This window comes from Prunus mume, linkage group LG5 (assembly GCF_029339155.1).
Source record: "Prunus mume cultivar Tortuosa linkage group LG5, ASM2933915v1, whole genome shotgun sequence".
In the NCBI taxonomy this organism is placed as follows: Eukaryota; Viridiplantae; Streptophyta; class Magnoliopsida; order Rosales; family Rosaceae; genus Prunus; species Prunus mume.
The window spans coordinates 1,487,916-1,500,671 of record NC_142702.1 but is presented as its reverse complement, the minus strand read 5'-3'; the positions used below and the strand labels follow the sequence as shown (position 1 = coordinate 1,500,671).

Here is a 12,756-nt window from a genome sequence, read left to right as displayed (position 1 = left end):
TGACGTGACTTCTTGTCCCTCCATATCAAAATAAATATTTTATATATATACCAATTACATGTTAATATCACAAGTGGCCATTTGGCTTGGCCAATTAATATTTTAATATCACAAATTCTTTATGTCAGAATGCCATTTAACATACCTTACCTTAGGTCAGGAATTCAAAACAACATCATGACCAATCCAGCTCACTTTAGCTTGTCAAACACGCACCCTCGAGCTGCTATCTTCTCAACCACACTTCTCCAACCAACTCTTTGGCCATTACATTAGAACACTTCATTTGGGCAAGGTCATTGACCAACATACATATTAAAATATTTTATTTGTTTTGGGAATGGTTATTGGCCAATCACCACCACCATCAGTATATACATATTTGGCCAACCATTCAATTCCAACCCAAGTACCAACGTTGGCTTCTTTAATACACTTCCAACCAACTAAATCTCAAGACCACTCAACAAAAGACTCCAGCCATCTTCTTCTCCAACCAATTCCAAACCAGCCACGAACCTTATCAACAACATTTTGCAAGTAGATTTGGCCACTTGTTAAAATAAACTGGTAAAGTTCCAATTTGATTTTTCACTTGGCTGATCCTTTATCCCAACTAGTTGGATTTAATTATTTATTGCCATTTGTTTGTTGCATTTTCTTAATTGGCTAGGCCTCTTGGAACTTTGTCTCCTTGACTTGGGTGGAATTTGGTGACCATATCAAAACATAGGGTTAGCTGAAAGGTAGGCTAGGAAATTAGGACTGAATCCTAACTGGATAGCTGCTTGATTTGTAGAGCAAGTGCACAAAGACTATGGCTATACTCCTTGTAAGTCATTGGCGTATAGAGCAAGGGCTCTGGCATTAGATATTGTTGAGGGAACTTATAGTCATCAATATGAAGCTTTGTGGGACTATTGTCATGAGTTGAAGAGAAGAAACCTTAGAACCACAATCGTTATTAAGTCTGAATTGGAAGGAGATAGGCCAAGGTTTGAGAGGTTGTACATATGTTTAGCAGCATGCAAGAAGGGTTTTTTTGATGGTTGTAGGCTTGCTATCTGCTTAGATGGCACTCAAGTAAAATGCCCTCACCCTGGGCAATTGCTTACTGCTATTGGTGTTGATGCTAACAATGACATGTTTCCTATTGATTATGTCTATTTAGAGATTGAGAGTGTCAATTCATGGGTGTGGTTTTTGGAACTGTTGGTAGCTTATTTGGAAATTGCAAATAACAATGGTTATGTGTTCGTGTCTGACAAGTAAAAAGGTCTTTTAGAAGTTGTAGCAACTTTATTCCCAAATGCAGAGCAAAGACACTGTTTAAAACACTTATATTCAAACTTCAAGGTTCTACATAAATGACGTGCTCTGAAACAAATGGAATGCATTGCAAGGTCAACTTTCCTTGGTATGATGTGGAGATGAGGAAGATAATGGAGTTGTCCTCAGAGCCCATGAATGGCTAGTAGAAAAAAGAACTTAGCCATTGGAGTAGGGCCCATTTAAGGACTACATCAAAATGCGACATTCTTATGAATAACCTTTGTGAGGCCTTTAATAAGAGCATATTGGATGCAAGGGACAAGACAATATTAACTATGTTAGAAAAAATTAGGCTTTATTTGATGTTGTTGATGGCATCACGAAGGGTTGAAGTTGATAAATGGCATGGGGAAGTTAGGCCAAGAATACAAAGAATTTTGGAGAAAAAGAAAGAAAATTCACAATGGTGCATTCCCAAGGCTGCTGGGTAGAATAAGTTCTAGGTATTGCATCACAGTAGATGTAGCTTTGCAGTTCATTTGAATGCCCACTCTTGTTCATGCAATGCTTAGGATCTTAATGGTCTACCTTGTGTGGATGCATGTGTTGCAATTAGTAGGTTTCATGGGAACCCTGAGGATTATGTTGATGATTAGTATAAGAAAGATGCTTATTTGAGAACCTATGAGCCCATGATTATGCCAATGACTAGTGAGAATCAATGGATGAAGACTAATTTACCTCCATTGATGCCTCCCAAATACCGTAAACAACCTGGCAGACCAAAGAAGTCAAGGAACAAAGCAGCCGATGAACTTAAAAAATCCACTTATTTTTACAAGCTTCCAAGATATGGAATCCCATTAAAATGTGGGAATTGTGGTGAAGAAGGACATAATCGGCTTGGTTGTAAGGTATAAACTGACCCTTAAAGCTCATTTATTTAGTTGATTTTGATTTTGAAATATTAACTGAATCATATCTCAGGAGTCAAAGAACCCAAACTCTCAGCCTTCTAGGAAGAGGATTTCTAGGCCAAAGCTTACAATAATGGAAAATTTGAACTGTATTTTTGGGTTAAAATTTCAATTTTTTTATTTGTAGGTGAGAAGGAGAGATGCTACAAAAAACACGATGGCACTCAGGCCAAGAACCCAAAGTAGTAGTTCCCAATAAGAAGTTAATGGAGAGGCATCACATCCCAAGAAATTAAGGCCAAGAAAAGAAGCATGCAGATCCCAACCTCCAATTGAAGTACATGCAAGTTAAGTAAGGCCAAGAACAGAAGCATGCAACTCTCAACCTCCAATTCAAGTAGGGCCAAGTTCACATAATGCAAGTCAAGAGGGTCAAACTAGGAAGAGGAAGAATCAACAACAAAATGCACAGAGGAAGTACTTTGTGAAAATCACTACACTTGAAGAATTGAAAATTGTTTGGGGCAATGGCTTGTGTGTTTTGGAAAATGGAGGATGTGTTTTTGAAGGTGGAAAATGGAAGATGCATTTTTGAAGGTGGAAAATAGATGATGTGTTTTTGAAGGTGGAAAATATGTTTCTTAAGCTGCAGATTATGGATTAGGATCTTATTGCTGCAAATTGGGCTATTGTCATTTTGAAAATATTTTGGAACTTATGTGGATTAGGGTGTTATTGCTGCAGACCCTATGTTTAGGAACTTATGTTTGGAATTTATATTTTAGAACCTGTTGGAATTTATTATTTGGAACTTATGACAAGATTTGGAAGTTATGCAATGACTATTTGGTATTTGGTGGATAATTTCATTTGATTGTAATAGGATTAAACTTGTTGTTTTGTTTGTTTATGCTGTTGTAGGTTTGTCTTGGATTTCTTTGCGCTTGGCTTTGCTATGTTTTGGCCTAGGTTTCCTTGCCTTTGGCTTTGTTGTGTTGTGGCTTGGGTTTCTTTGCCTTTGGTTTTATTGTGTTGTGGCCTGGGTTTCTTTGCCTTTGGCTTTGTTGTGTCAGGCCTACACCAAAAAAGAAAAAAAAAAGTGCAACTTCCAATTTTGGTTCAACCGATCCTTTTTTTTAGTGAAACATGAACTTTCATTGATGAAACAGGGAAAAACATATACAACCTTCACTAAACAAGTTACATCATTAACTTCACAAAACACAGCTTCTTAAACACATTTCATAACATGAACCTTCAAACTAACTTGATGACAACAAACAAAAATAAAGAAAACAACATAGTAGCCCACTTTTTTCATGATTTTCCTCAACCTCTTGCTTTTTCCTCTTCTAATCTATCAATCTTCCTTAGTAATCCAGGTATCGCCATCTTTGAACATTCACAAATTTTGGGATCAAACCACTCCTAAAAGTAACATCCTCTCTGGTGTCTTCCCTGCATCAACCCATACCACATTTATCATTATTATTTTCCAAAAAATAACCACCCATCAAGCATCTTATATTTTAGTTTCTTACCTTCGAGTTTGGAAATACTAGAAATCTCCTTCCTGGGTTAGAATTAGTCCACGAAGTTTGAATTTTAGCTAGCTTTCCACAGTGACACCGCTAATGCCTTCCTTCAACAGTGTCCATCTAATCAATTGATGATGACTGACTACAACAACAGAAACGAAGACCCACAATAGAGGAAGACCAATTTGTCTTCAATTGATATGAGCCTTCAATTTCTAGGGCACTACATCACCAAACTAAACCTTAAATTGGGGAAACATAGTCAATTTTAGCAGCCTAAATTTTTATAGATCTTCAAATGTTATCAAATGACAGATGTTACTATACTTGACGCCAAGTGGCTGCCACATAAGTAGAGTTAATGATTGTTATGAGGAACTAGATGGAATAGGGGAACAAAGGACACGAGGATAAAGTACAGGGGGTAAAGTGTGCCAATTACAAGTACATGAGGTAAATTGAGATTTTTGGTAAAGCACATGGGACATATCAACAATTAAGCTAAGTCATGAACTTTGATGGACATACATAAATTAGTATATTTTAGTGGGATTTAGAGTGGATTTTAAGCCATAAACAGTCCTAGCCTTTCTCCATAGACTTCGGTGGATTTCATAAACTCCCTTTTAGGCCAAACATGTCCATGGTGCACCCACTAGAGCCCCAACACCCTTTCCCCAGCTACCTCCCTTCCAACATCACCCCAACCTACCTCCCATCACCACAACCACACCCCCACCCACCTACCTTTATTGCATGAATAAAATGGGTACTAACCACGTAACTGAGGTTGGATCCACTTGCACAGCTTGCTTCGATCTTGGTAAAAATGCCTTCTAAAGAGAACAAAATGCTACAATGAGGGGGATTTTGGTGAGGGGTTCAATCTAACCATCCAACCACTTAAAAAGTTTAAGTCCAATATTTTCTCGCTTATTGGATGATGGGATTGAACCCCTCCCACAACTCCCTCATTATAGCATTTCCACTAGTTGATGGTCTTGGGCCAAAAAAGAAAGGCTTGATATGAGCCCCCCTCTACAGCAGCTTCGTGTGAATTGGACCTGGAATGTCATTGGGCTCCACAAATTTCCAGTTGGACTCATATTGAGTCTGATATTTCGCCCGAAAAAGAGTTTGGGCCCAAAAACCTTGTACACACGCATTGGGAGGTATTTCTGGGCTAAAAACCCAAAATTTGAGTTTCTCCTTACCCGTTGGAATGGCCTAAATAGAATTCCCCAAAAGCCCATGTAGAATCTTCCAAAACCCATTGGAATCTGTTGGATATAGAGAGGAGAGCAGATTGTCCAAAATCTATCACTTAGAAAAGCTTTTCAAAATTCTCCAAAATCCTAATTGACTACACCCCGTTGGAGAATTTTACCCTGGAATTCCGTCTCTCCAAATTTCCCCTCATTTCAGTTAGTAGAATTTCCCCTCGGTGCCAGTGTTTCTGTTAAAGAATAGACTCAGAAACCGGGTACGTGGTTTTTGTGGGCTGTTGTCGGTCAGCCAGTTTCCTTGTCATCACCGATCACCAGGTTTGGTTTTTCTTTTCTTTCTTCTGTTTGTGCAAAAAAAATTTCTTTGGAGTTTTCTGTCGTTGAATTATAATCGGTCGAGGCCATGACGCCTTTTGGCTTCTCTAGGGTTCAGAAATTGGGGCTGTCTTATGGGATGTGACTCTTTTGATTGGGTAGATATCTCGGCAATTCCATCCTTTGTTGTTTTCCTAAATCTCTTATCTGTTTCAGCTTTGCATGATTTATGTCTTTCCTAATTTCTTCTTCTATGACTTATTAATGATTTGCATGAATTGCAAATTATACTTTCTTGCTTCCTCTGCATCTTTGTCTCGCGCTATATGGATTCTTCAAAATTCCGGCCTACAATTGAATATGTTTAGCATTTTAGGATGATAACTGAAAATTGTAACGATCGAAGATATTTTTTCGTTTTTCTTTTTTAAGTTATATGGTCTTTCCTGGATCCAATCCCACGCTTTTGGGATATGCAACATTATTTGGTCAAGTTGAACGCTTTTACTTTTTTTTCCCTTCGTTGCTTCTCTTCTACTTTCTGAAAGTTAAGCTAGTTGGGTCTTAGTTCCTCTAGAATATTGCACATATGGTTGCTTTGAATGTACTATGTCTAACTTGTCATAAACATGCTTCTTTATTCATCTCGGGTTTCCTTTGGTTCTTCTTTGGAACTTTCTTGACTGAGATGGATGCTTAAAACTCAGGTTGCTTCTATGAGCAACTTCAGGATTATATGCTGCTCCATGACTAGGTGATGAAGGGTTTTTGTGAGAGGGCTGTTGCGTCGAAATATTCCTCTAAAAGTTCAACAGAGTCGACAGATAGAGGTCCGTCATCTGTTTGTTCAGATTCAGGATCTAGGGACAGTAAGCACGACAAGGCGTCCCTGTGGTCAAACTTCTTTGCATCTGCTTTCTCAATCTTTGAAACACATAGTGAGTCATCAAATACTGAAAAGAAGGAAATTCATTCTAGAAACAATGGATGGACAGAAGCTGTGAGGAAAGTTGTGACTGGTGGCTCTATGAGGAGGATTCACGAGCGTGTACTTGGATCCAGCAGAACTGGCATCTCTTCTGCTAGTGACATATGGCTTCTTGGTGTGCGCTACAAAGTCTCACAAGATGAGTTCTCTGGAGACGCAGCTACCAATAATGGATTAAGAGCATTTGAACAGGATTTGTCATCAAGAATTTTGATGACATATCGTAAAGGTTTGAGTTGCAAACATCATTTTTAACTTTAGCACATATAAGTTTCTGGAGCAAAACCAATATTGACATATTTATCTCTAGGTTTTGATGCTATTGGAGATTCAAAGTATACTAGTGACGTAAATTGGGGCTGCATGCTTCGGAGTAGTCAGATGCTTGTAGCTCAGGTGTGGTGCAGCATTGTTTCTTTTGGGTGCTTGCATTCATGCATGGTTAAGGTTTCATATGTCTGAATATTACTGTAAAGCTTTCTTGATCATGGCATCAGTCATTGTAATCATGCTGTCTTTTGGGTTAGATAGTGAATGACTACAGCGTATGTTTACAGGCATTGCTTTTCCATAGATTGGGAAGATCTTGGAGAAGACCCTTGCACAAGGTAAGATGGATTGTTTGTAGTTTACATCTTATCCATCTACTTATTGCTCTTGAATCACATTTTGGAATTATTAGTCATACATACATACATATATATTTTATACCTTTGTTATGCAGCCTTTAGATGAACAATATATTGAGATCCTGCATCATTTTGGTGATTCCGAAGGATCAGCTTTCTCTATCCACAATCTTCTTCAGTCTGGAAAGGCTTATGACCTCGCTGCCGGGTCATGGGTTGGCCCATATGCCATGTGCCGCTCATGGGAGACTCTAGTTCGGTGTAAGAGAGAAGGAACTGCCTTTGATAACCAGCCACTTCCAATGGCTGTTTATATTGTATCTGGGGATGAAGATGGGGAACGGGGTGGAGCCCCAGTTGTCTGCATTCAAGATGCCTCTAGACATTGTTTGGAGTTTTCAAGAGGTCGGGTTGATTGGACGCCTATTCTTTTACTGGTTCCTTTGGTTCTTGGACTTGAAAAAGTCAACCCCAGGTGCCTTTTTTAATCATGGTAGCTAGATGATTATGATTCGTTTTGCTGACCTAGGGAATATTTGGTCGCTGGATTTTTTGTTTAGCAAATTGAGTTAGCACCAGTTAGCTTTTTTTTTTTTTTTTTTTTTGGGAGATTCACTATTATACGCAATATAGGGGCCCAAATTGAAAAAAAAAACCCTATATGAAATGGACTTTAGAAACACACCCGAAGCCCATTTACGACATAACAAAGAGGCTTTTAACTTCTTATAAATTACAAAACTGCCATAAATTTCTTAAAACAAGCCCAACCTCAAAACCTCATTAAAAAACCAAAACACTCAATAGGGAATCAAAGTAATTTAATAATCAAAATTAAATTCAATAAGGCCAGCTGTCATTTTTTGGGTTTGTTTATAGAAATTAAATGGTATAGGGTTTATCTATATCATTCGCGCTAAGAATGGGTATATGACTAAATATCTCTTTTTGTTTCTGGTTAGATTTAGAATTTTGATTTAGAAAGTGCTTTACTAAAACTTTATGTTTATCTTTCTAACTGAACCATAAAGTCAACCTGGAGTTTGGCAGCCTAGATGACATAGGGAATTATACAATTAGAGAATTCATAACTCCAAATTTCACAACCATTTATGGTACTTAATGGGATGATTTAATTAATTATCAGGTACTGCTGTAGGATAGTTTAGTTGTATTACAATGTAAGACGTTATTTTTGCATTTTTTTAGGGTGGTATCAGTTGGTCGACGTCTTTTGCACTACGTTTTGTTTTGTAATTTTAAGCTCTTTAATAAAGTATTGTTTCTCATAAAAACATTATTATCAGGTACATTCCATCGTTGTGGGCGACATTCACTTTTCCCCAAAGTCTTGGCATCATGGGTGGAAAACCTGGTGCATCAACTTACATTATAGGTGTGCAAGATGAAAAAGCACTTTACCTTGATCCGCATGAAGTTCAGCCGGTATGGCATTTTTTTATAATTTACTTCTCATTCAAATGTCTCGATATGTACTTAACCTGGATAAAATGCTAATAGCCTTTGCATCATTCAATGAGCAAACTGTGTTGCAAAGGCCTGTCTTATGGGCAAAGAATATTATTTGATGAATTTTGAATATCTCATGCTAAGGGTAAATCGGTTAAGGTAGTCTAGTGGTATTTGTTGAGAATTTTGAATATCTCTTGTCCCTCCACTCAAACTACTTCAATGTTTTGGGCTTCCACTTCCCCTGATGCCCTCAACTTGAATCAAGTTACTCTTGTGTACACGTCCAGGTTGTTGTTCTACATGTCCAAAATGGACTGAACCATCTTAGTGTATGTAATAGGAGCTCCCTTATTCTCTGTTATCCGGCATAATATCTGTTGCAGTAGCAACAACTTGGTGGAAAAGAAATTTCCTTTTTGAAAGCCCAAGGTGAAGCCTAATCCTGTTGGCCCAAATTGAACAATAAGGCCTTTTTAGTCGAAAGATAAATGGCCACAGTAGTGCAAGGTGGGGCATAAAAAAGAATAATTGAAAGTCTTATAGAGAAATAGGCTAAAGAGTTCCTATACTGTAAATATCAAGTGTCATAAAAGTTGATGTATTTAGGTCTTACAACAACTCTGTTATTTATTTATTTATTATATTTATTATATTTATTATTTTTTTAAGAGTCTCCTATCAATGATGTGTCTTTCAGTATTATCTTCTTTTTTTAATGATTATTTTACTTTTAGTATTCCCAGGAATATTTGGGAGCACTTTCTGAAGCCTAAATATTTGAATTAGGTCATCTCTTGTAAACCAAATATGGTTTGGATTAATGAAAATGAAGTGTTGTTGGACTTGGTGCTGTCATATCTCCTCTACTTTCTTCTCTTTCATCTTCCTTATTCTTCTCTGTTTCTCAATGTAATCCTAAATCTACTGTTCTCTAAATCTGTTCTGTTTGCCAAACTTATTAGTATCTTAAGGCCACTCCAAGCATCAACATAAGAAACATGTTAACGTACATCAAATCTGTGTTCTTTCAAATTTGTTTTATTTCTTCGAGTACAGTGATTACAAATGCAAAAACTCATCTAGGGTTGAGCTTTCTCGAGGCAATAAGGCACTCAATGAGTTGATTGCAACAATTGTTTCATTGTAAAATAGCTTAAACTATTGCTGCTTTGGTTAGGGAAAATGCGAATGGAGGTGGGGAAAATGAAAACATGGATTCTGGGTCTTCAGTACCTAGACAAGAAGATCCTAGAGAATTTGATGCAGAGAACGGTTGATGTAGGATATAAACTAACTAGGACCTGAGATCAACTGCAGAATTAATTTAAGCTCTTTGAAACTCATTCAGCATGCATTCCATATTATGAAATTGTAAATTTGAGAGTAAAAATCAGCATGAATCAAATTAAATTTAATTCCTGCATTATGCTCTTAAAATAAAATTTAGAAATTAGGCAGTTTCAATGACTAGCAGACTCCTCAAGTTAGGGTTTTGTTCAAATCTCAGTACAAGTCTTAAATCAGCAGGAAACAAGTTAGTTTAAGTTTCCACATTATATTCCTAAAGAATAGAAATTAGGTAGTTCCGATAACCAACAGACTCCTCTAGTTTAAGATTTCGTTCAAATTTCAAGCACAGAAGGTTTAAGTGTGATAGCTGTCATTAGGTCATTTGGGGAAAAGAAACAAATTTTTTTTTTTGAAGATGCAGTAGGGGTAGAAGGAGAGGAGCTTTGGGCAGGGTCAGATTTTGCGGTACTCAAGTGTGGCACAGTGCATCGCTGATAGGGAATGTCCAACTCATCTCTCTATGGACTCATCTTAATTATTAGGATGTGCTTTTTACAAGTGGATTTTGGGCTTATTAACAGCAATCTTTACAACACTTGTTGATGCAGTGCATATAGGGAATGTCCAACTAGGCTTGATACTGGTGATAATAATGTTTTGCATCATTACTTGAGTTCTCTTCAAGTTCATGCCTGACTGGTTTTTTTGGTGCTGGTTGTGCCAGGCAATCAATATAAGACGGGATGATTTAGAGGCTGATACTTTATCTTACCACTGCAAGTAAGATCCTTTCAGACTAGTTGTCTTCAGTGTTTCGTTATACTATTTTTCTAACTATTGGTAATTTGTGCAGTGTTATACGGCACATTCCCCTTGATTCTATTGATCCATCTTTGGCGATAGGATTTTATTGCCGTGACAGAGGTTTGCTGGTTACTCTTGGCTGAATTCATAGTTTTCGGAACCTTTGTTTATGTAGTTAATAGTTCAACACATATACTTTCTTAGTATTGTTAAATTTTCATGGCTTGCAGATGATTTTGATGATTTTTGTTTTCGAGCTTCCAAGCTGGCAGATGGATCAAACGGTGCTCCGCTGTTCACTGTGACTGAGACACATAATTTTCCCAAGCCGGTTAACCACAGTGATGTTTTGGATGATAGTGGTGGGGTTCAAAATGATGATTCATTTGTGGCCCCGCCCATAAGTGATGCAGACGGAAGTGCACATGAAGATGACTGGCAACTCCTATGATGACTGTTTACTGGGTGTAAAATTAATATGGGGTTTGACAACCTTGTACATTGTGGGTGTCTTCTGGCTGCCTGGGTTATCTCCCCAGATCTAGAGAACCTCTGACTGGCATTTGGACTGCAAATTCAGATGTCTCGTGATTGTGTGCATTATTCCTGGAGTTTGGTGAAGTTGACATTTGTAGAGAACAAATTAATTATTATTCTTGTTAATTAAATTATTATCATCTCGCCTTCCTTCCCCGCCTCCTACCATGCTATGGTTGAGTATTTGAGGAAAATATTAAATTGAGTGCTGGATACCATGTTTATGGCCGTGGATCAGTGTTAATCCATGGGGTAGAATCTATTCAGTTTTCTGTTAGAAATGATCACGTTTTCTAGGGTCAAATTTGTCGAGCACCTAAGCTCTCCCTCTTATTCTCACCCCTCCCCTGTCAAAAAAACTTACATGTGACAGGGATGATACTGTTTTGTTATTTCTGATTAATAACACTAACACGTGAAAAAGTTATCTTATGTCATTGCGCTATTGGCCTTTGGTTGGTGATTGTTCGCCACTCTTATACCAAATCACTCTTACACCAAATCAAAGGGGGGCTAGATTGGAACCAAAACTGCTAACAGATTTTTGGGTCAAAAACTGCTAACGGATTTTTTGGTCAAAAACTGCTAACGGATTTTTTTGGTCAAAAACTGTTAACGGATGGATATATGATATTTTTTTGGGTCAGGACGGATGGATATGTGATTGAATACAATTTAATGTGCTTGGAATTAAGGTGCCGACGAGTATAAATGATCTTTTTAGATTTGTGGGCTACTACGTGTGCGTGGGAATTCTAAGGTTAAAGCATCCAAAATGGTTGTATAATAGTTCAATAAATTAAACTCTTTTGGGATCTTTAAATTGAACTGCAGTTTTATTTGCAATGACATAGTTCAATAGCTTCATATCAATAATTATATCTACTTATATGCTTTTTTATATACTCAAATAAAATAAAAGGGATAAATTTAATAACACTAAAAATTGTACTATTGCAATATTCTCAAAGAGATCTTTAAAAAGAGACCAATTTTGAATATATTTGAGAAAAAAATTATCGATATATTTTTTCTATTGCATTGAATTATTAAACAACCCTTGCGGATGCCCTTAACAACATAATGCATTAATAGGGGGCTTTGGGTAGAAGGTGACACTCTTATCCAAACTTTCATTGCTGCCTTCAAACATAGATTTTCTTCTATTAATCCCCCAACCATAATCAAATTAAGGACTTTACCAAGATCATTAAACCTTGTGCTACCCCAAGCGACAATAATTGTCTGTTAGCTCATGTGTCTGATATAGAACTTGAATCAGCCATTAAGAGTATTGGAGCTCTTAAGGCCCCTGGGCCTGATGGTATGCATGCCTTGTTTTATCACCAATTTTGGGATAAAACCAAGCACATGTTAAAGAACATGGTTAATGAGTTTTTCGCCAATAATCTACCCCTGGCATCTATTAACTATACTAATATAGCCTTAATTCCTAAAGTGAGTAACCCTGAGAAAGTAGGACAATTTAGACCTATCAATCTTTGTAATGTCACCTATAAACTGATCACCAAAATTATTATCCAACGCCTTAGACCTCTTCTCTCTAGTTGCATCTCTCGAAATCAAGGGGCTTTTGCTCCGAGACGATCCATCTTTGAGAAGTTATTTCTTTTCTACTAACTCTCCACCATCTACACACGTTTAATCTAATTAATCCCTCACTTAAATCCTTCTGTTGGCGTGACTTGTGGACATTAACTTACTTTCCTTACACACCAAGGATTCCTATTTTATTTGTAATTGATT

At 37.3% G+C, this 12,756-nt stretch overlaps 1 protein-coding gene across 2 annotated transcripts; it reads left to right on the top strand.

Moving 5' to 3' along the window:
* Positions 1 to 5,024: 5,024 nt before the first annotated feature.
* Positions 5,025 to 11,139, top strand: LOC103331937 (cysteine protease ATG4). 2 transcript variants are annotated; one of them, XM_008234612.2, is made up of 9 exons: positions 5,025 to 5,271; positions 5,976 to 6,485; positions 6,567 to 6,652; positions 6,814 to 6,864; positions 6,981 to 7,360; positions 8,193 to 8,331; positions 10,373 to 10,428; positions 10,502 to 10,572; positions 10,683 to 11,139. In XM_008234612.2, the coding sequence occupies exons 2-9, from the start codon at positions 6,026 to 6,028 to the stop codon at positions 10,901 to 10,903; spliced, it is 1,464 nt and encodes a 487-aa protein (XP_008232834.2). In that variant the 5' UTR covers positions 5,025 to 5,271; positions 5,976 to 6,025; the 3' UTR covers positions 10,904 to 11,139. The 2 variants fall into 2 exon arrangements, with proteins under 2 accessions (XP_008232834.2, XP_016652438.2); XM_016796952.2 differs by having other exon boundaries at positions 5,027 to 5,271; positions 5,999 to 6,485.
* Positions 11,140 to 12,756: the final 1,617 nt, after the last annotated feature.